At 38.5% G+C, this 22754-nt stretch overlaps 1 protein-coding gene across 2 annotated transcripts in view; it reads right to left on the bottom strand.

Annotated features, from left to right (window-relative positions):
- The window catches only part of bcap31 (B cell receptor associated protein 31), a 35323-nt gene extending 21454 nt beyond the window's left edge, over positions 1 to 13869 (bottom strand). Inside the window, exons 1-4 of one of the 2 annotated variants that reach the window (XM_059332272.1) lie at positions 13728 to 13869; positions 9126 to 9227; positions 4925 to 5025; positions 4149 to 4293 (exon numbers count right to left, since the gene is read on the bottom strand). In XM_059332272.1, coding sequence (XP_059188255.1) covers positions 4149 to 4293; positions 4925 to 5025; positions 9126 to 9217 — 338 coding nt within the window. In that variant the 5' untranslated portion in view covers positions 9218 to 9227; positions 13728 to 13869. The remainder of the gene's footprint in view (positions 1 to 4148; positions 4294 to 4924; positions 5026 to 9125; positions 9228 to 13727) is intronic. The other variant, XM_059332273.1, reaches the window with a different exon arrangement.
- Positions 13870 to 22754: the final 8885 nt, after the last annotated feature.

The following is a 22754-nucleotide window of genomic DNA, read 5'->3' as shown; positions in this document are numbered from 1 at the left end:
TTCATTAATGTCAACACCACAGTGCCTGAAAAATAATAAAAAGAAAAGTAACACAAGCTTGTCCTTCATAACTTCCCTCCAGCTGAGAAAAGAGTTTTAAAAGTTTGTGAGATCACAACATAAAGTCAAGGCTATATTTAGGGCACCGAATAACGCAGAAGTAAACACAGAAGCAAGATTTTTTTTTTTGCGAATGCATGAAGTGAGCATGGCGCCAGCTTTGGGTCCAGTATCCAGTTCTTTACACACCCATGAAGTAATTATGTTCTAATCAAATTATCAAGCAGCTTATTTTTCAAAGCCTAAAAACAAACAGATACTTAAAAAAAATGTAATCTAATCTTCACAGATTTTCAGTATCAATGCAGCCATTTAATCATCTGAACAGAAGAAGGGCTGATTTTCGAGAAGATCACAGACAAGAAAAAACAGCTTTTAAATATTAAGAGTGTGATTTATTGTATTGTTTGTGTTCTGCAGTTACACCCTACCGCAGAGATGTTGCTCATCTTGTTTGATAGAAACAACTAAACACCTGAGTTCCCAAATAACCTGCTTCATCAGCTGTTACACGCACGTGTGTGTGTGTGTGTTCAACACATCAGAAACGTCCTGATATAGCCAGTCACCACCTCACACACCTATCCATATACATATAGTAACACACACGTTGAGCTGCCCCTGACATGCACACACAGCATGTACAGCAGTCACATTTGGGAGGTGTGCGTGCTGTACATGCTGTGTTTACCGCTGACAGGCTGTGATGTCATGGTGATTCACGACGTGGGCAGGCGGGTGCCCCTGACTTCCTGATAGTCTCCAGTCTGTGACTTCAGGGTGTCAAATTGTCAGGGACGATAAAAATACGTTTTGGAACGGTGAATAATGGTGTGGACAACCACGTGCTACTGGAAATGTATGTGAATACATTAGCACAGTGACTGCAGATTCTCAAGACGTTGAGACGGGCGAATGTTGCACACATGTGTTGATGTTTTCCTCACCTAAACGTCTTAATGCTTCTTAAGGCTCCCATGAAGACACTAGTCGTGTTTCCATCAACAAATGCACATTTGTTGCACATTGGAATGAGAAAAGGTTGGTGGAGACACCAAAATCTGACAAAATCTTTAGAAAATGCACATAAAAGATTTTACGCTCGCTTGAGGTAATCATTGTCTTTTTGGAACAAGAGGTGGAAACATTTTGCAAGATTTCATACAGTGTTTCAGACCATGAATCCACATGCACGCAGGGTCACATTAGCCCCTTTCATAGTTCTGTTTCATGCCGGGACATTTACGGGTATGTAAAGTCTCGCCTGCACTATGAACGTGCACGAAGCAGGATGCTGGAATCAAATGATCCCACCAATTTTCCACCTCCAGAGGTAGTCACAGAGGTGAAAAATCGGTGGGACTGTATATTAAAAATATGACATGTTTAGAATATTTTCACTGCCTCATCTTGCTATCAGACTGCTCTTTCTGACGGGAACTTACATGCAATTACATTCGTCTATGCTCCCTTCAAAACCACCAGACTCCATTGATAAAAACAGTTATTTAACCTTGCAGAACACAGGAGTTGTCGCTCTACTGATGCCTTGATCCATCAGGTTTTTTGTGTCATTGTGTGACTTTGGTTTTAATAAAAACAATATGAACAGACTAACTAATCAGGGCAGCAGGAGACCTGCACCTCCAGTGTTCTGCCCGGAAAAATGACTGTCTACTGTACTGGCAGTGGAGTCTGGTGGCCTATAAGATGGTATAATTGAATAACAGGTTCAGGTCCCTTTTATTAGGGGATGTCTCACAGCAAAGTGAAGCCATAATTGTATTCTAAATATAGCATACACTTAAACTGATAGTGTTATTTAGGTGGTCCTTTTATGACATGGATATGATAATTTTCAATGAAGTAGCTAAATATGCTTGTGTTTGTTATCTGAGGCCACTTAGTCAGGTTGTCCTCCGTCCCTTCATGTCAGTGTTGGTAGTTAATTCTTCTTCATCAGCTGGAAATGTAAACAGCATTTTGGAAGAGAAATTAAGTCATTTTTTTCAGAGACATTTGCAGAAGAAGAAACTCAAGAGTTCCAAATATGTCTGTCGGTAACTTCTCCGGCCTGAAATAATCCGCTCAGCTTCCGACACTTCAGCGTTTCCACAAACTGCCGCTCAGTGATTTCTTCTGAGTCACAGCAGACCGTCTGTGAAGGGCTCGGTCTAAACGCTGGAGCAGCTGCTACATCACATGCTGCGCTGCTGCTGCTGCTGTGGTGAGTCACCGAGCAGCTGCTGAACGCTGACTGAACTCACACTGACCTGATCACAGGAGGGTCGGGTCCATTTACATTCAGACAGAACAGATTCTATCTGATGAATCTCAAGAAACTCACTTATTGCTTACAGATAATAAATGATGGCTGCCTAATCAATAAAACAACAAAGCCTGGAGAGGTTTGTGAAAGGACTGTTAATAAACTTCAAGTAGACAGGAACACAGACGAGGCTCGGTGAGGATTAGTGACTGAAGTGAACTTCTGATGTGATCAATCTGCCAATCAGCTGCTGATTTAGACAGATCCTGATACGTCTCATTATCAATTCAGTTACCAGGCGATAAAGTAAACAGTTACCTCATTATATACGGTCTTAGAGCTTCACTGCTTTTCCTCCGTGAAGGAGGAAGAGTATGACGTACTGTACAGTAGATGGTGGTCTACTCGCCAAGCTAAGTTTAGCTAAATTGTTTGTCACCTTAAAAAAATATATATATTATCTTCTAATCTCTAGTTTTTTAAAAATCTCTAATTTTACCTTGCAGAACACTGGAGTTGTTGGTCTACTACAGGAGCGTCTCAATAAATTAGAATATGATGTAACAATTTATTTATGTCAGTAATCCAATTCACAAAGAGGAAATATCACATTATATAGATCCATTACACACAGAAGAAATTAAATAAATCAAGACATGAAATGTTTCATTCTAATTATAATGATTATGGCTTCCATTTAATGAAGACCTGAAATTCAGTTCCTCAAAAAATGTATTATTACAAAAGACAATTTCAAAAAGTAACTTTAATATGGAAATGTTGGCCTCTGAAAAGTATGTCCATCTATATGACTCAATACTTGGTTGGGGCTGTTTGACTTGAACTACTGGAAAGGGACTTTTCCATCATATTCTAATTTATTGAGATGCACCTGTACAGCGGTGGAGCAATAACTTTCTGTTCTGTGAGGCAAAATAACTATTTTTGTCAATGGAGTCTGACTACAGCATAGTTCCCTCTCATGTAAACTAAGAGACGCTTTTTATCTATGCTCTCTTCAAAGGCACCAGACTCCATTGACAAAAACAGTAATTTTGCAGAACAAGAGTTGCTGTTCTACTGAAACGCATTGATCTCTTAGTTCGTTTTCATTATTGTGAGACTTCAGTGGATCTAAAATAGTGCTTAAAAAACACCAAAGTCACCCTCTAACAACTAACTGACTGACTGAGGCAGCAGTAGATGAACAACTCCCATGTTCTACGAGGTAAAATCACTGTTTGTCAATGGAGTCTGGTGGCTTTGAAGCGATCATAGTTCCCTCCTGTGTAAAGAACTAGAAAAGTGAAGTAAAGCGGTGAAAATAAAAAAAAAATAAAATAAAAAATACCATTCATCATAATGCAAGTATCCACTTTATTTAGAATACTTAAAGCACTTTGTTTAAAGTGTATCTGCGCCGTCGTTGATTAAGTCACTCATTTCCTGACAACTTTTTGGTCTGACCTGCTTTAAACAAGTTTAACAATCAGTCTGTAACAGAAACAGACCTTCAGCCCGACAACAACAAGCTGCCATCCAATCACAACAAGCTGTGTCACACGACTCTGAGACCAATCAGATATCATTCATGTTTGACCCTTATTTGTGGAGGTCAGCCAATCAGGGACCAAGACAGATTTACATCTCAGAACTGTGTCCAATCGGGATCAGGCTGCAGGATTTACACTGTACAGTGAGCGTAAAAGCATACACACACAGATCTAAATGCAGAGGAACTTTACAGTAGGATGGAAAGAATGAGCAGCTGTGTGTGTGTGTGTGTGTGTGTGTGTGTGTGTGTGTGTGTGTGTCTCACAGGCAGAGCAGCAGGGCGAAGCCAGCGATATACTCGTTCCTCTGAGCTCTGAACAGTTTCATGTGGATGTGTTCAATGGCTGTTGGGTTGTTGGTCAGATCCACCTTCTCCGTCACGCTGTACTTCCTGACCTCGCGGAAAGCATCTGCACGCACACACGCATGATAAAAAACAACGTCAGTGTGTATCCTACAGTTTAAAGATACATATTTCATGTTACATGGTCATCAGTGTGTCACAAGGTATTTTTTTTTGCTCTTTTTCACTGCAATATATAAAATATATTAAAAATCTATATAAAATCTTCAAGTCCTGCAGCTCTATGGAATCAGCACAACCATGGCTGGAAGTGGGAACAACTCAAAACATGTATTTTGTGCAGAATACCACAGTTATAATTACATAAATCATTAAAAAAAAGAAAAAACAACCTACAGTACTTTTCCAAGTGCCCACAAGTGTCAGGAATGTTGGGTAAAAAGCGTTACTTTAACTTTTAATAGACAGAATAAATGCAGAATAAAGTGATTTTGACGTAACAGATGATCCATTCGAGGGCCGTCGTAATGTTAAAAGAAGCGTGGGTTTTGATGTTCAGAGGGTTACATGTGTATGTAGAGTACATCCACTTTATAGGGCCTTTAAAATAATAATCATTTATTGATGCTCAAAAGGGGACATCCTGGTGTTGCAGCAGCAAAAAGACAAAACAAAAATAAGAAAACTTAATTCTGAGAGTATGAAAACACCTGACAAACACAAAGACACACACATACCGATGAGCAGGAAGACGAGGATAGCGATGGCGACCATGAAGGACGTGTTTCCATAGAGAGCGATGGTCTGGATGATTCGAGACTTGAAGATTTTATTCCACCTGGGGGATAAAACACATAATAAATACAGTAGAAACACACTAGTGGATTACAACAGTACAGACAAAGTCCTGCTGCTGCCAGTTAACCTGAGCTGTGGCTCCATCTAGTGGTCCAGCAGGGCAAGACATGAAAACAACATCTAAAATGTTTTTGTGATATTGGCATAGATCTGATTCTGCAGGGAAATACAGGTGCATCTCAATAAGTTAGAATATGATGGAAAAGTCCCAGTAGTTCAAGTAAAATAGCCCAAACCAAGTATTGAGTCATATAGATGGACATACTTTTCAGAGGCCAACATTTACATATTTAACATACTTTTAATATTGGTCATTTGTAATATAAAAAAATTGAGATACTGAATTTTAGGTCTTCATTAAATGTAAGCCATACTCATTATAATTAGAAGAATTTAAATAATTTAAGACATGAAATGTTTCACTCTGTGTGTAATGGATCTATACAATGTGTTATTTCCACTTTTTTCAATTGAATTACTGACATAATCTTTTCTATGATATTTGAATTTACTGAGATGCACCTGTACAAGCCACTTGAAGAAATGCACCCCATAAAACAGTTAGGAGAAAAATGACAGAAATCAGGAGAAGTAGACAATGTAAATAAATCAAACTAGTAACTTAACTCTTAGCTTCTTTTATAACAGGAGATACTGAATGTAATGAATAAATAGGCCTAACAAAAGAGAAAAATACTAAAAGAAAATAGGTTTACTGTTCTAAATCTATATAGATACAGAAATGAATCTATACCATGTCATTTTTTCTGACACTCTTACTCTTGTTTCGTTTCATGATAATTTTTTAATGTCAAAATAAATAAAAGTTAATTCATTCACAAAGGGTTTTTATTTTTTGTTTTAGAAGGTTCATTTCTTTCCTTTGAGAGTCATTCATTTGTGGATGACTTATGCTGAAGGCTCTCTGATTTTGGTTTGTTGCCATTTTCTTTTTTTTCCTCAGTCAGAGTTTAACGTTACCTGTCAGATGCCAGTGGCTTGATGGTTATATGCACTTATTGGGGGAATTATCTTATGAGAATTACAACTTGCCTGGCACACACATCCAATTCCATATCAAGGTGAAAATAGGTTTGACCTTTTGCACATGTTTCATTCCCACGTAGGATTTTCTTATTTTCCTCTTTACTGTGCGCAAGATCAAAAATAAGGAAGAAATAAGAAAACGTTTTTGTAGGCCGACAAGACTTCAAGATCAAAACATTCTAAATGCATAATTCAACATGATAAAAAAACATGTTGAATCTAGGGCTGGGCGATATGGACCAAAAGTCATATCCCGATATATTTAGGCTGAATATCAATATACGACAGTGTTTCCCCTACATTCATTCAGCAGCGGCGCACCGCACAGTCCTCCCGCAGCAGTCTCTCCCAGCTGCAGTCACAGAGCCGGAGGGGATGTTAACCCCTTAGCGTCCAGTCTGCAAATCGTGCCTGCTCAAAGTTGCCGCTGGCTAGTTTACAGTCAGTGTCTCTTTTGGGTCACTTTAGCCGGTCCCGAGGCCGGATTAAGGAGGAGGGTTGGAATTGGGACAGGAGACAGTGTACTTGCAGTTCTAAACAAATTTAGGGTTTTTTTAACTCACTTTTTGTTTTCCCCACGTTATTCCTCTCTCCTACAGCGTCCATTACAGGTAAATGCACATGGTAAATTATGCAATGACGTCATGCGATGATGTCATTTAGCGACTTCTAGCGACTTTTTGGACAGCCAATAGCTACTCTCCTTACTGAGGAGTTGGCAACACTGCTCATGACCACGGACACAGCAGCACCGTTGCTGAAAACAATTATAGGGGAAACACTGTACGATATATATCTAGATATTTTTTATCACGAAGTGCGAGCAAATGTTCAGTCAAGTCAAAGCCAAATATGACATGTCACAACTTAACATGTCAGTGAACATAAATGCTGTATAACAAGAGGAGTAACTTTTTTTCAAACCAAAGCTCCATAAAGTGCACATTTAAATAAAAATAGCCTGTGAAATAAAATAGGCCAATCTTTTTCCAAAATAAATATATTTATTAGAAAAGAATAACGAACATTACAAAAGAACTAAATATGACAAACCCTAGTAAGGGCAGCATTTATATAGAAAGATTTTTTTTAAACTACATCGATATGGTCTAATTCCATATCATATTTAAATATATATGGATATATATTTTATATCAATATATCGCCCAGCCCTAGTTGAATCCAAATATGGTTGCAGTTTTTCACAACAAACTTATTTTAAATTTTGTGGGAATAGAAGGCCCATTGAAGAATCTATAAAAAACCAATATGTTATAAACTTGATGTTGTCCAGCTCTCCAGTTCTTTTGATTAAAAATGATATAAAAATCTCATTTTTTATTTTTTCACTTAACTGCTGAGTCATGCATGTCTCCCTCCTTTTTTAAAATCCTGCTAAACAGTTCACTGCATCCAGTTGGAAGTTTTAGTGATAAAAACCGGCTGACATCAGTGAAGTCTCTGTTCTGTGTGCCGAGTTAATGAGAACTGGTATCTTTTCTATCAGGAGGTTTAAATCCGCTCACATTCACACAGAGGTGCTCTGTGTTTCACTAACACTCCGTTTAAATCAATCAGCTGCAACGGTTTCACTCTCAGCTCTAACATGTCCTCTTATATACCTGGCTCCTGATTTATCAGAGTACATGATGTCTACCAGATAAGAAATCGAATGGTCACCGTCGATTTTCTTTCCGTTTCAGGCTTTTGTGAACACACGTCAGGACATGTCAGGATTAAACACACTGCTTCAAAGAATTTGACGAGTTTAGCCGGTGTTATAGATTAACGAGTGTCCACTAGTGGCTTAAAACCGAATGTGTCAGAGAGACAATTTTAAGCTGACCTCTTTGTTTGGTTTATATTATACATAAAAAAAAAAAATCAAAAATAATCAGACGGGTAAAATGTTATTTCCAATGCCTGGCGTAACTACAGCAACCAGAGACGCATTTAACTGAAAGTCGTCAGATGACACAGTCAACCATTAATCCATAACCCTGGGTGAAAAAAGGCACAATAGAGCAAAGCAGTTAAATTTCTCTGATGCACTGCAACAACAAGAGACACTACCTGAGAGCGATTCCTGTGTATTTTTAAGATGCAGTTTTTTTGCGTGCACACTAGGGCTGGGCAATATTACGATATTACGATATGATGATTAAAAGTCATATCCTGATATATTTAGGCTGAATATCGATATATATATCCGGATATTTTTATCGCAAAGTGAGAACAGATGTTCAGTAAGAGTCAAGAGTGACATGTCACAAGTAGTTTTATTGAAACCATTTATTGAAGTAAACATAAATACTGTATAACAACAGGAGAACCTTTTGTTAAAACCAAAGCTCCGTAAAGTGCACATTTAAATAAAAAAAATAAAAATAGCCTATGGAATAAAATAGGCCAATATTTTTCTGAAATAAATATATTTATATGAGAAAAGAATAACAAATACTACAAAAGAACTAAGTATGATAAACCCTAGTAAGGGCAGCATTTATATATAAAGAAATATATATATTTTTTACTATAATCAATATATGTGATATGGTCCAATTCCATATCCCATTTAAAAATATATCAATATATTTTTTATATTGATATATCGCCCAGCCCGAGCGCACACACCAGCGAACACACCATGCTTAGGACCAGTGGGCAGCACACTTCTGCTCCCAGGGAGCAGCGTGCCTTGCTCAAGGGACCAAAATCAAAAAATGTTTACATTTACACTCTGTTTTCATTTTACAACGAAATAGCATTTAAAAGGTTTACAATTAAATTGTAATTCCTGTTAATTATCAGGATTTTTCTTCACTATGTTGCTGGAAACCATGTTAAAAAAGCAATGTTAAAGTCAAGATTGGTCGGGGTGTAGTCTGTCATAGTCTGTCATGTCTCCGTCGAGTCACGGCAAAGAATTTATGAAGCTATATTGTCCTGATGTGGACACAGAGATAATCTGTACAGACAGAAACATTGTGCAGTCCGAGTCTGACGTTCGTTTCCATGTAAAAAGGTTCTGACCTCTTGGGTGAGATGAAGGGGATGCAGAGCAGCAGGACAAAGAAGACCTCCGCGTACAGGAAGGTGGCTACCGCCGTCCACTGCAGACTCATCCTGACTGAACTGGAAACACAGAAACACACCTGAGATCAGTGGACAGGAACAACACAGCCTGGACTACAAACAAGCAGCGGCCATCGAACAACGTGTCTTTTTATCACCATTAATATAATCAATATCATTTGTCTGCAGAGCTGGGTGGCTCAATTAAAAAAAACAAAACAAGTTTAAACCATTAAAACAGTTTAGAACACCGAGATTGGCTTTTAACTTGGAGCTGAAACAAATTGTTCCCTTTTTTTACACTTCTTTATGTAATCTGTAAATTGTTTCTGTTCATTTTACCAGTTTAAAAAAGTCAGAAATAAGGCAAGGCAACTTTATTTATATAGCACATTTCATACATGAGGCAGACTCAATGGCCTTCAGATCAAAGCATGTCATATAATAACATGAAATAAACAATGCAAAAGACAAAAAAGTGAAGTATAGAAATAAGAAAAATATAAACAGTGCAAAAGTTAAAGTAACAAGTCCTAAATCTTTTTCCAGCTATTCGTTGAATAGTAACCAAATTCTGCTTTCCCATGTTTTGTATTTACTCTGGGAACCATCAACAAAAGACACATTAGCATTTGGTTTAAAAATGTAAATGTGTCAACAGTTTCCCCTTATAAATAAGTACTGCGTCAGCTTTCAGAAACGTGTTGGTATAGTTTGACAAACACTCCGAGCTGTAAGAACACAGCGGACATTTCACACACTGAAAATAAATGACAAGCAGCTGAGAGGAAGATTAGAGGCCGAGTGTGAGGCGTTTCTTTCTATGAACAGCAGGAAGAAACTGTTCTGAGAAAATAAAAACAGAGCAGCTGGATTCCTCTCTGAGCAACATGTACTAAATTACATTTTATCCATTTTTAGGGCCTCGGGGGCAATCGCACCGAGCACTGGTCCAATACAGCAATAGCTGTAGGGACCAGTGCTGCACTACGGTTAGGGTTGCAAAATTGCCGGAATTTTCAAAGACGGAAACTTTCCATGGGAATTTAAGGGAATTAACGGGAATTAACGGGAATTTATGGGAATAAACTGGGAATTTTCAAAATTGAAGGTTGGCTCTTCTTAGGGAACTTAAATATAGTTGAGGAAAGTATATTTTAGCATAATCTTGACTAAAACAAACAGATGCCATTCAAATACACTTGAATATCCATGCCATTCCTCAATCAAACCCTAACCCACACAAAGGTTCGCAACAGGCTCACAAATGTGAGAGTGGAAAAGCTGGTTGGCATTCGCGCAAACCTAAGGCTCTTTGAGCCTGACACAGAGCCATCCTCAACAAGGCTGGAAAGTGACACTGAAGAGGAAGACTCAGAGTTGGATGTTGAGGAAGGGGACATGTTGTTGGATGTTGATGAGGAGCAGGAAGAGTCTATTGACTGTGCAAAAATGCAGAGGATTGCTTGAAGGAAGATTTGTATGTTTAATGGAACGTTTTGGAGGAAGAGTGGCATTTTTCATTTAACATTTTGAATGGGACTTTGTGGAGATTTTTGGATGGGGGGGGGGGGGGGGGGTGCATTTTTGAGTGGGGTTAGGGGATGGGTGATATTGAACCCAACACTTCGGTTTTTGTTCATCCATGAAACAAGTAATTAGAACGTGTTCTACTCTACTTACAAATAAATCTGTTGAAATATCTGTTGAAAACATTTTGTATGGATGTTTTCTTATGACTTTTGCTTATATTTATGCTTGTATATAATATATTCCCAATTAGTTCTCATAAATTCCCATTAATTCCCATTATGGAATATATATAATATATATATATATAACATAATATATATATAATATATATGGAATATTTCCAAAATTCCCAAGCTTAACTTCCCATGGAAATTTACCGGAAATTTTCCAGAAATTTACCGGAAATTTTCCGCCCCTTTGCAACCCTAACTACGGTTATACTGTGGATTTCTTCTTCTTCCTCTTCTGGACGCAATTTCGTCCCGCTACTAGTCCTACAACTTGAAGAGTTGCAGGACAAATTATATATCAAAACGCGCGGTTTGATCGGGATCGGTGTGCTATTACTTTTCTCTACAGAATACGAATTTTTCGCACAGATGCGCCACCAACACGCACCAACAGCCTCACTGGCTCCCATATTAAAAACGCAGGAAGATTTCTGAAAAAGGGAGACGTAACAGTTTTTTATAGATCGCTCTAACAAAGCTATTTTTTTTATTTTCCTTAAAAAAAACAAAAAAAACATATGTAGATATTCAGGAAGAACTCCGGACGCTCAAAGTGAAGTCGGATCAATGATAGGTATTATGGTTTTACCAAAAATGCCAAAAATTTGCCAGAAATTACAGTCTGTCCACCTCTGGCTGCTGTCATTGTGCCGGAACATTCAGGTGGCAGTTAATTCTGGTTAAAAGGTTAAAGGGCATAGTTTGAAATCTCTGAAGAATCTCATCATAGTGTACACACACCGGCAGTAGCCCCCGTGGCCCTTTCAGAATTTCCCCAGAGGAAATTTTCTAGTTGCAATTATTGTACAACTGTATACCTCAAAGACATAAGATTCTATTATATATATGGAGGACTCAACAGTCAACAGGTCGTTTAAAAACATGTTTTAGCAACCAGGAATCAGCTTTTGGTTGCTTCATATTTTTAATTTTCAGTCCCGCTGAAAGACGCAGAAGTTAATCATTTCAGATGTTTTTCTTCTTTCTCTCACCCCACATTAAAATTAATTTGCTTTGAAATCATCTGTGACTGGTGCAGTGCAACCAATGAATCACAAGTAGCATTCAGATGCAGTCTGGCTGTAACAGCAAAATTTAACTCATGTAATATAACAAATGTATTCATTTTAGGGTTTTGCTGTCCCGTTCTTTTATATTAAAAGTGGTTGCACTGGGGGAACCAAAAGCCAAAGAAATGCCAATTTCTCAAAATAGTTACCAAGTGTTACTGTCGAGCCCAGTATGTATGCTATGTTTCCAAAAACATTGGGATACTGGGTAAAATGTAAATAAAAACAGAATTCATCAAATACCAAATGAGTGTATACTAGGGCTGCAACTAACGATTATTTTCATTATTGATTAATCTGTCGATTATTTAAACGATTAATCGATTAGTTGTTTGGTCAATAAAATGTATAAAAATATCAGTGTTTCCCAAACCACAAGATGACGTCCTCAAATCTCTTGTTTTTTTCACAAAACCAAAAATATATTCAGTTTATTGTCATAAAGGAACAAAGAAACCAGAAATATTCACATTGAAGAAGTCAGAGAATTTGGACTTATTGTCTTTCAAAAAAATGCTCACACCAATTATTCGATTATAAAAATACTTGACGATTAATTTAATAATCGATTATTGTTTGAATAATCGTTGCAGCTTATACATTTAGAAAAAAAATCATTTTAAAATAGATTTTCATCCAGTTTTAGCGTGACATATCTTGTCTTTCAATTGAAATTGAGGCATTTGTATTTTCAAAAAATGTTCAACTTTTTTGGAATCTGTTGTATTGTACATTATTTTATGTCTTAGATTCTTAGATATTTTCTTTGTGTGGCTTTCTGTATGAGAAGCACTGTTGAAGGAAGGAGCCTGATTTTCATGGCGAACAACTTTTTTCTCTGTAACTGTTACGTAACATGATAATGTCGAAATTAATAACTTAATTTAAGTAAGTTAACTTTGGCCCAGTGAGGAGGATCAGCTGACAGTTAAGTCACTGAGTGGAGGGGGTGTGGCAGCTCAGAGCAGCTGTGTCATGCAACACACTGCAACACTCAACGCTAACATTGCAGTGGGGAAACACACCAAATATATATTTATTTTTATATTAAATTAGAGCTTCACAATTAAAAACAACCTGCTGAATGTCTGGTGAATGTCAGCATTAAATCAGACTTATAGCCAGGTAGTTTATCACAGTTTTCTCTCTGCGCAACACTACGGAGGTTCGTTTTAGTCTTTTAAAGTTACATATCAACTCCCTTTGTCCATACATGCAATTTAAATAAACATCAAACACACACCTGACAGGATAAGTGATTAAATTTGCATTTAAACAGCGTCTGTTTTCTGATAACAAAGAGGATCGTGTTTAAATCGCCTCTAAATTAACTGCAGCCGACGTGGATGATGCTCGGGCTGTGTCTGTGTGCTGGAAACCAACATATTTAACAACAGGATGATGCTGGTAGCTTCTATTTGCTGGAATTTGACAGAAAAACTCAAGTTTTGTTGTCAGGACGCTAACTAGCTTAGCAAAATAGCTAAACTTCTAGTTGTATTTACTGACACTGCAGTGCAGTGGCTTGTCGGCCCCCGTATACTTGCTGGTTTTTTTCGGGTCAGATATCAAATATAAACTGTGAGTCAGACTTTTCCTCCGCAGTTTGTGGTTAATCAACAACATGAGTTAAACTAAAGTTAGCAGCTGCATGAGTTAGCAGATGTTAGCTTCAGTCTGCACCGTTAAACTACATTATGAGTCATTATTCAGCAGGTGAGACTCACCTGAAAAAACACCACAGACACGAACAGAGAAAATGTAATCCTCCCGCAGCTGAAGAGTTTTAATAAACTCTGATCAGGCAGCTCCGGTAGTTAGTTAGCTTGTTAGCGTAGCTTCCTGTTGTAAACACTTCCGGCTTCCGGCGTTTAAAGCCAGCTCATCCTGACGCCGGAACCTGATTGGATACGTAGACGCGGGTGGGCGGAGTCAATATTACATAATAAACTGGAACTCTGGACCGTCATACAAGTCTGTAGGACAGAAGTCTTTTGCAAGCACACACAATAAGCCCGGTGAATAGTAGTTAGCGTGCTTTTGCAAGCAAGCACACAAAATTAGAGAGATATAAATAAACTCGGGCAAATAAATCATAATGTGTATAAACGTGCATAAATAATGTGTTTCCTTTTAGATATAGATATAGTAGATATATTTTCATTTCATGTCAAGAGGCAGATTAATAGGTAAGAAAACCACAATATATATAAATAAAAGAACTCAATTATAATAAATCAAGTCAAGGAAATAGAAAACATTTTTTGTTATTTTGTTATCTACATTTTATGATCAATAACAATGTAGAAATTAGTTTTAATAATTAAAACGAATTAAATATTTAATCAGGATTAATAAGTGAGATAAAACTGAAAGTAATTAATACAGTAATTAAAATAAAACAACAAAAATCAAATATATATATATATATATATATATATATATATATATATATATATATATATATATAGTCATGGAAAAAATATTAGACCAGCCTTTATCTTCAATCTCTTGTTCATTTTAATGTCTGCAACTAAAGGTACATTTGTTTGGACAAATATAATGATAACAACAAAAATAGCTTATTATAGTTTAATTTAAGAACTGAGCAGATCTTAAACTAAAGTATGTAGTATGTAGATAAATGTAGAGTATAACTAGTTATATATCATATGCCTTTGGCTGTAGAAATATGTATTAAATACATATTTCTACAGCCAAAATAATTTACTAAAACAAAAGGAAGGACATTTTCTGAACAACAATTTCTGAACCCTTGTGTATATGAAACTAGTCCATAATAACAAAACCAACAGGGGGATTAAAGCAGATTCTCAATCTTTTTTAGCCAAGGATCCCCTGATGTCTGTCCCTTCAATTAAGGTGGCCGAGCATTAAAATAATATAACAATTTTATCTATCTATCTATCTATCTATCTATCTATCTATCTATCTATCTATCTATCTATCTATCTATCTATCTATCTATCTATCTATCTATCTATCTATCTATCTATCTATCTATCATGCAGTTCTGCCTCCTAACCAGCAGAGGGAGACATTGTCTGCAGAAAAGATCTTTTCTCCTGAGTTGTTAATCGAGGCAGAGAGGCGAAAGAAACCGAAAAAGACATCTCACTCTGACAGTTTTTCCATGAACCCAACAAACGTCCGCTCGGACACACACTGACTACAAAAAATAAGAGAAAGAAAATAAGTGAAATTTTGTCATCATTGTTTAATAGCCTATGTAAATGTATTTTAATATCAGAGGTGTTGATGAACAGGTGAAAACAGATACAGGCTTTTACATACTTTTATCTTGGTAGCTGTATGAGCAGATAGATTCTTCTTGGTGCGTGTAGCCTAAACTTTGCCAAATTCATTGCTTGTAGTGACTTACAACCACGATTGCAAAATTGCTAATCGTTTGTGACATATCTAATTCAAAACAAAGACTAGGCCTGTAAACAGGACTGAACGGGACCGAGCCGAGTGGAGCCGTCGGGGGAGGCCAAGTTGGTGGAGGCCACGTCGGGCGCGGTGCTGTGGGCTCAGTCCCACTGGGCGCGGGGTAGGGGTAAAACATGTTACTTGCTGTTTCCAGCAGGGGGCGCTATGACTGTGTGTCACTATTGACACGTGGGTGTGGCCCGGGCTGGACCCTAATCACGTGTGTGAAATTTGGGACAGATTGGACAATATATTGTCAAGTTATCCAGTCTTGTGTTAGATGGCGAGACGCCATATTTTGCTGCCATGCCATGCCCAAATAGTGTGAGCGGCGATAAAGCTTTCAATAACTTTTGATACAAAAGGCCTTATGATGCTACTGACCAAGTTTGAAGTAAATGGGGTCAAATCTGTAGGAGGAGTTCGTTAAAGTATGCAAGGTAGAAAAACCAAAAACGCTGAGTTGTGCGATATTCAAACCAAGATGTGGGACTTCCCATTGGGTTTGAGGTATGGCTCCAAGAGGCTTTTTGGTGCGTCTCCACCTGATGCATATGTGTACCAAAGTTCGTGTCTCTATGTGAAACCTATTGGTCGGGTTAGGCGTAAAAGCTGTTACTTCCTGTAGCCAGCGGGGGGCACTATGACAGTGTGTCAATATTGACAGGTGGGTGTGTTCAGGGCTGGCCCCTCATCACGTGTGAGAAATTTGGGACAGATTGGCCAATGTATGGTGAAGTTATCCAGTCTGGTGTTCGATGGCGAGACGCCATATTTTGCCGCCATGCCACGGCCACACATTGTGAATGTCAGTAAAGGTGTTGATAAGTTGTGTTCCCCAAGGCCTTGTGATGGTACTGACCAAGTATGAAGTCAATGGGATTAAATCTAATGTTGGAGTTATGTAAAGTATGCAACGTGGTGATTTTATGAAAGGGGGCGTGGATTAAGCATAAGGGGCGGGGCTTTATGAAATATTGTTATTTAGAAGTGTCAAGGGCTGGACTCTGATGAAGCATGAGAAGTGTGGAGCAGATGGGACAAAGTATGTAAAAGTTATAAAGATCTGTTGTTTTTTGGCGAGATGCCATATTTTGCCGCCATGCCACGGCCACATAGTGTGAGCGGTGGTAAAGCTTTCAATAACTTTTGATCCCAACAGCCTTGTGATGCTACTGACCAAGTGTGAAGGCAATTGGGTAAAATCTGTAGGAGGAGTTCGTTAAAGTATGCGTGGTGGAAATGGGGAAAATACCACATTCGATCCAAGATGGCCGACTTCCTGTACGTTTTAGAGAATAGCTACCCCAGACTTTTTGGTGCGTCTTCCCATGATACACGTATGTACCAAATTTCGTGTGTCTACGACAAAGCAGTGTGAAATAATGACATTTAGGGGGCGCTAGTGAGTCATTTTGCCACGCCCATTCCCGCGAACACTAGAATACGTAAATTTCACGTGAGATTGACGTATATTCCAAATATGGTGAGTTTTTGAATATGATAAAGCTTCCAAATTAGTGATTCATTTTTGGGAAGGACAGACCAATAACAATAGGGGCCTCGCACTGGTAGTGCTCGGTCCCTAAAAATATTTAACCTCTTAAACATCACCAGTGGGTGAAGGTGGACCAAAAAACTCTGTTTTTGTCTTCAGCTTCAGTTGTGTTTTAGCTACATGCTAAACAAGTACAACTGCAGAAACTACAAGATGTGACCTTTCAAATGAAGCCTCATACGTGTGTTTCAGCCCCAAAGCTCTGTTAAAATAATTGATTATTTTCTATATTGGTATGTGATTTTATGCTTTATTTCTCTGTTCTCTGTCTCTGTTCTCTGTTCTGACGCAGGTCACTATCAAAGGTCAAACCTTGACTGTAATAAATATCTCTATGCATTTATATTAAGTCAGACAATATGATTTGATACATTGATTGTGTTTGTGTGTTAATATTGATGTAGAAAACTATGATTACTTTAATTACATATTTTCCATTTGCTTAAACTGATTAAGATTCTATAACTCACAAAGAATGACATCCAGATATAGTGATGCATAGTTTTTGCTGTGTGTGTATGTGCATTTGTGAGTGTGTATGTGTGTATGTGTGTCTGAAGGCCAAATGAAAATCCCGTGTGAAAATGTCTGTAAGTCATAACAAGGAAAAATGTTTGTGCTAACAAGTTTGTTAGTAGATCAGGGCAAGGCCTGGTTTCGGCAGCAAGCAACCAGGTGGCATGACGTGCCGTTGTATGCATTAAAACTGGCGAATCAGCGATCAAGAAGGCGGGACTTCCTGGAAGAAATCAACCAGCATGTTTTGTAAACAATTGTAAGGTTATTTTAATGGGTTCCAGGGAGGGAGTCGTGGTTCAGACTTCACGAACTGAAAACACGTCTGTTTGTATTCAGGGACATGAGTTAAGGTTGAACCCAGAGATCTCTGTAAAGTGCACATTTTTTGACGTAGTGTAATAAAACTTTTGTTAAACTGAGAAACTTGGACGTTCTCCAGCTCTTCATTTCCCCATCAAAGAATGCGCAGAAAAATGGTGAGGTTTTTTCTGTAGGTGACAGATTTTTTCTGTCGGTGACAGATTATCAATTTTCAAGGTTTCCTCATGCAATTTTTCTAACAGCTCTTTTGTTAGAAGCTTCCCTTAAACTTACCTGGGCAGGTTCATGTTCAAACTAAAACACTTCTTTTTGTGTTTTGTGAATATACAATCTGTATAAGAATTCATTCTGATTTATTTTCATTTCACTCTGCATTTCCAACTTCTTTGGAATCCAGGTTATACCTAAATAATAGGCGTAGTTATATAAAAAAATGTGATTCTACTTGTGGCTGCTGACATCAGGGCAAATCCAGGGTAGACACAGACTATCACCTGGCTGACACATCAAGACAGACAACCAGGTGACATTTGGACTATCAGAGGAGGTCAAAATATCTCCAGTGTTTTGTTCATGGTCAAGATTTAAATATAAATACAATTTATACACACTGCAACACCAGTGAGGAGCTGTAGGGGGCCCACAGAGAAAAGTCACAGTTTTTTTCCTTTTTGTAGACCAACTAGGCCCCATAAAGATAGAAGACCAGACACACACACACACACACACACACACACTGCTCCGTCTGCTTCATAAAAAAAGCCAAGGCTCATAAAGACTTTTTATCTCTCTCTCTCTGTCTCTTTTTATGTTTTCTTCATCTCTCTTCTTCTTCTTCTTCTTCTTCTTCTTCTTACTCTCCTACTCTATTTTCCCCTCCCCCTCTCTCCTCTCGCTTCACCCTCCAGTCCTCCTAAATCACACATTAAACCTCGTTAAAAGGTTTTCTCTGGTCGCTGGGCGGAGCTCAGTCGATCAGAGGTGGTGAGTCACCTGATTGGCTGATGGCTTTTTCTAGACTGACCAATGGAAAACTGGATAAAAGTGCAATTTTTAAAAAAGCAACTGAGGCTGGCGATGAATTAGTCATAATGGTGAACACTCACACACTCACTCACTCACACACACACACACACACACACACACACACACACACTAGTACCACTTACAGTGTGCAGACTGACCTCACACTCACTCTGTGTGTGTGTGTGTGTGTGTGTGTGTGTGTGTGTCTCCTTTTCATGTGTAATTACAGTATATAGTGTGAAGCGTTAGTGACACTAACATGTCTTTAGTAACTGATCAAGATGTTTCATCATTAAACCTGTAAGGAGGATTTACAAGATTAATGCTGCATTCATGTGGCGTCAAAATAATCAGAAAAATATGTTCCCTACCAAGAAAACTCACGTGAACGCCACCTTATGTCAGAACACTGTTGGGCAAAACTGTCTTCCCCGAGGACTTTCAAGTCAAGTCAAGGCAAGTCAATTGTATTTATATAGCCCAAAATCACAAATCACAGATTTGGCTCAAAGGGCTTTCTATGTATCATGTTTTTATGTAACTATGTCACTTCCAGTCGTCACGTCGCCCGTGTAACTACTTCACTTCGACTATTTATATAATTTATTTACTATAACTGTCTTTTATGATGCCTAACCAGGAACTTTTTTGCCCTAACCTTAGAGAAGTGGTTTTGTAGCATAACTTGTACAGTCTGTACATGGTACGACACCCTCTGCCCTCAAAAAAACCCTTTTACAGGGGAAAAAGAAAAAGAAACCTCAGAGAGAGCGACAGAGGAGGGATCCATCTCCCAGAATGGACAGACGTGCAATAGATGTGGTTGTACAGGATCAACAGAGTAGAATAGAGTAGATAGAGGTTGAAGGGGGAGAGAGGGAGGGAGGATAGAGAGACGGTTGTTGAGAGGGAGACAGAGAAGAGCAGGAGTTCTAGGAGGAGACAGCAGCAGGTGATGACCCATGTGAATTGAAGTAACAGCACTTAAATTACAGCAAAACGTGAATTTCATTTCACTGGTACAGAGCAAATCGGTCTAAAATACTGCGCACATCATTAGACATAAATGTAAGGTTCGCTGTTGTAAAAAAAAAGGGATGCAGTTTATGCTACAAAACCACTTCTCTAAGGTTAGGGCAAAAAAGTTCCTGGTTAGGCATCATAAAAGACAGTTATTCATATTTACCATGGCGAATAGAGGACGCCACCAACTCAAAACATAAACGGTCGTTTTTTGCTGCCTGTAGAAAAGACCTAAGGGGCGTTTTTGAAGAGAACAGTCTGAAAAGTTACATCGTCCTGGTAACTCCTTGACTTCAAACAAATCGCGCAAAGTCTACAGTGTCTGTTTTGGGTCACTTTAGCCGGTCCCCAGGCCGGTTAAAGGAGGAGGGTTGGAATTGTGACAGAAGAAAGTGCACTTGCAGTTCTAAGTTTTACTCCATTTTTGACTTTCCCACAACATTATTCATCTCTCCTACAGCGTCCATTACAAGTACATGAACATGGTAAATTATGCAAATTAGGTGATGACATCATTCAGCTTAGAGCGACTTTTAGGACAGCCAATAGTGTCTATTGTCACTGAGGAGTTGGCAACACTACACGGCATTATTCAAGAGCCTCTTTTGTATCCAGTTCCATCCGCCTGTGTAAGCCCTGGAAAAGATTTGTTTTTCCCCACTATAAATACTGCTATAAACATAGAAAGGCAAAAAGGCTGTAGTTTCAAGAAATGGACGTACAAGTGTATGTTGACAGCTCACTTTCGGCTCCTTTTGTCATTGAAGCTACGTAGCTACTTCAGCCTCGCTACCTCTGTGGTATACGGTGTTTGGCTATCTGGTGATGTGTGCCTCACTACGCGCACAGGTACCAGAATCCATAGAGACAGACAATCATGCTCTCATTCACTCCTACGGGCAATTTAGTGTCACAAATTAAACCTAAGCGCTGTCAGGCAGGGCTCAAGTCTACTCAGATGCAGAGCAGGTGAACTAAATGTCTTTTTATTCAAAAATGCAGAAAGGAAAAATCTCACAGAGTGAAAGAAAAGGGCTATGAATCTCCTGACTCTGGGTAGAAATCTAACAAAGAAAAGTCGCTCCAAAGGAGGAAAACACTCAAGGGTAAAACAATAAAATAAAAACTCCTACAAACAGAAAGCGCTCCAAAAGGGAGGTACAAAACCTGATAGGAAAAAAAAAGATTCTACAAAACACTATGAAAAACTGGATAAGGACTAAAGGGGGAAACATAATATAGAACACAAAATCACTCCAAAGGGAGGAAAAACAAAACGGCTGACTAGAAAAGCTATGAAACTAAGAACTGCGCTACAAAATAAATTACAAAGAAAAATCACTCTTGCGAGGAATCCAAAAGGGCAAAAAACAAGACAAGCTGTGGCAAGAAGGAGATAAGTGGCTGGTATGGTGACGGGTCAAACACACTGGACCAAGACAAGAAAAACACAGACTATTGGAACACATGGAGGGAAGGGAGCACCAGGTGAACACAATCGGTAATTAGGGGAGATAATCAGACAGATGACACACGGGGAAGGGCAAGTGACCTGAAACAAGAGGAGAATTACTATTTCAAAATAAAACAGGAAATAACAAGACCAGAACACAAAATAAAACACCACCTCACCGCGGTGTGATAAGTGCAACATTTCAAAATTTCGCTTCAAATTCACTTCAGCTTTGATGGAAACATGGCTTACCAAGCTAGCTAGCTAATGAGCAAGCCACTAAATGAGTCTGCCTAAAATTTTTCAACTTAATGCTTCACCACATATTATTGTCACAGCTCAGGAAAGCACACTGCTTTGTGTGTGTGTGTGTGTGTGTGTGTGTGTGTGTGTGTGTGTGTGTTTCAGTCATGGTGCATGGATAAAACGATTAGGGAAATACAGCCATGAGGAGAAGGACACCACCGTGTAGCCCTGTCCCTAATTCACATTTTCTTTAATGCAACATTTCAAAATTTCGCTTCAAATTCACTTCAGCTTTGATGGAAACATGGCTTACCAAGCTAGCTAGCTAATGAACCAGCCACTAAATGAGTCTGTCTAAAATGTTTCAACTTAATGCTTCATCCACATATTATTGTCACAGCTCAGGAAAGCACACTGCTATCTCAACATGAGTGACAACTTCATATTTAACAAGAGTGATGTTTAAACAACGATAACTGCAGGGCTGCTCTCCGAACATTAACACATAGTTGAATTCTTGCGAGACTCATTTGACTGAAATTAATTAATTTGACCTCAGGACTGTGTTTTGGCCTGAAGACTAGACCCAAACAGACAAAGATTTAAAGATTAATTATTGTTATAATAATAATTATTTATATCGACTGATATTGTGTCTGTAGTGATGCGTGCAGCCTGCAGGGGGCGCTGGCAGCACTTGACTCTCAGTGTTGTTGAAGTGTGTTTGATTTACTGACACCAGCGAGCAGAAAGAAGAAGCAGCGACTCTGATCCTCTCGAGTCTCTCGAGTCTCTTTGTTGTCACACATCATTTTTTGGGACAATTGGATCTGAAACTCCAACAGGCGGCCATGTTTTTATGTCTCCACCGTCTTATTGTTGGATTCTGTCTTATAACTGTCGTCTCTTCTAACAGAATTATATTTCAGACGCATCGATCAGCTGCAACATTAAACCAGAGTGTGTCTGTGTGTGTGTGTGTGTGTGTTTCAGAGTTTGTGTGTGTGTTGTTATCAGTGCTGTGCAGCCCCCCTGATCCTGGCAGAGCTGAGTCGGTTCATGCAGGGGGTAATGTGTCCTTCTGCTGGTGTGTGTGTGTGTGTGTGTGTGTGTGTGTTTCAGTCATGGTGCATGGATAAAACGATTAGGGAAATA

The sequence above is a fragment of the Centropristis striata genome, chromosome 5, assembly GCF_030273125.1.
Source record: "Centropristis striata isolate RG_2023a ecotype Rhode Island chromosome 5, C.striata_1.0, whole genome shotgun sequence".
Lineage (NCBI taxonomy): Eukaryota > Metazoa > Chordata > Actinopteri > Perciformes > Serranidae > Centropristis > Centropristis striata.
This window is presented reverse-complemented; position numbering and strand designations above follow the sequence as displayed.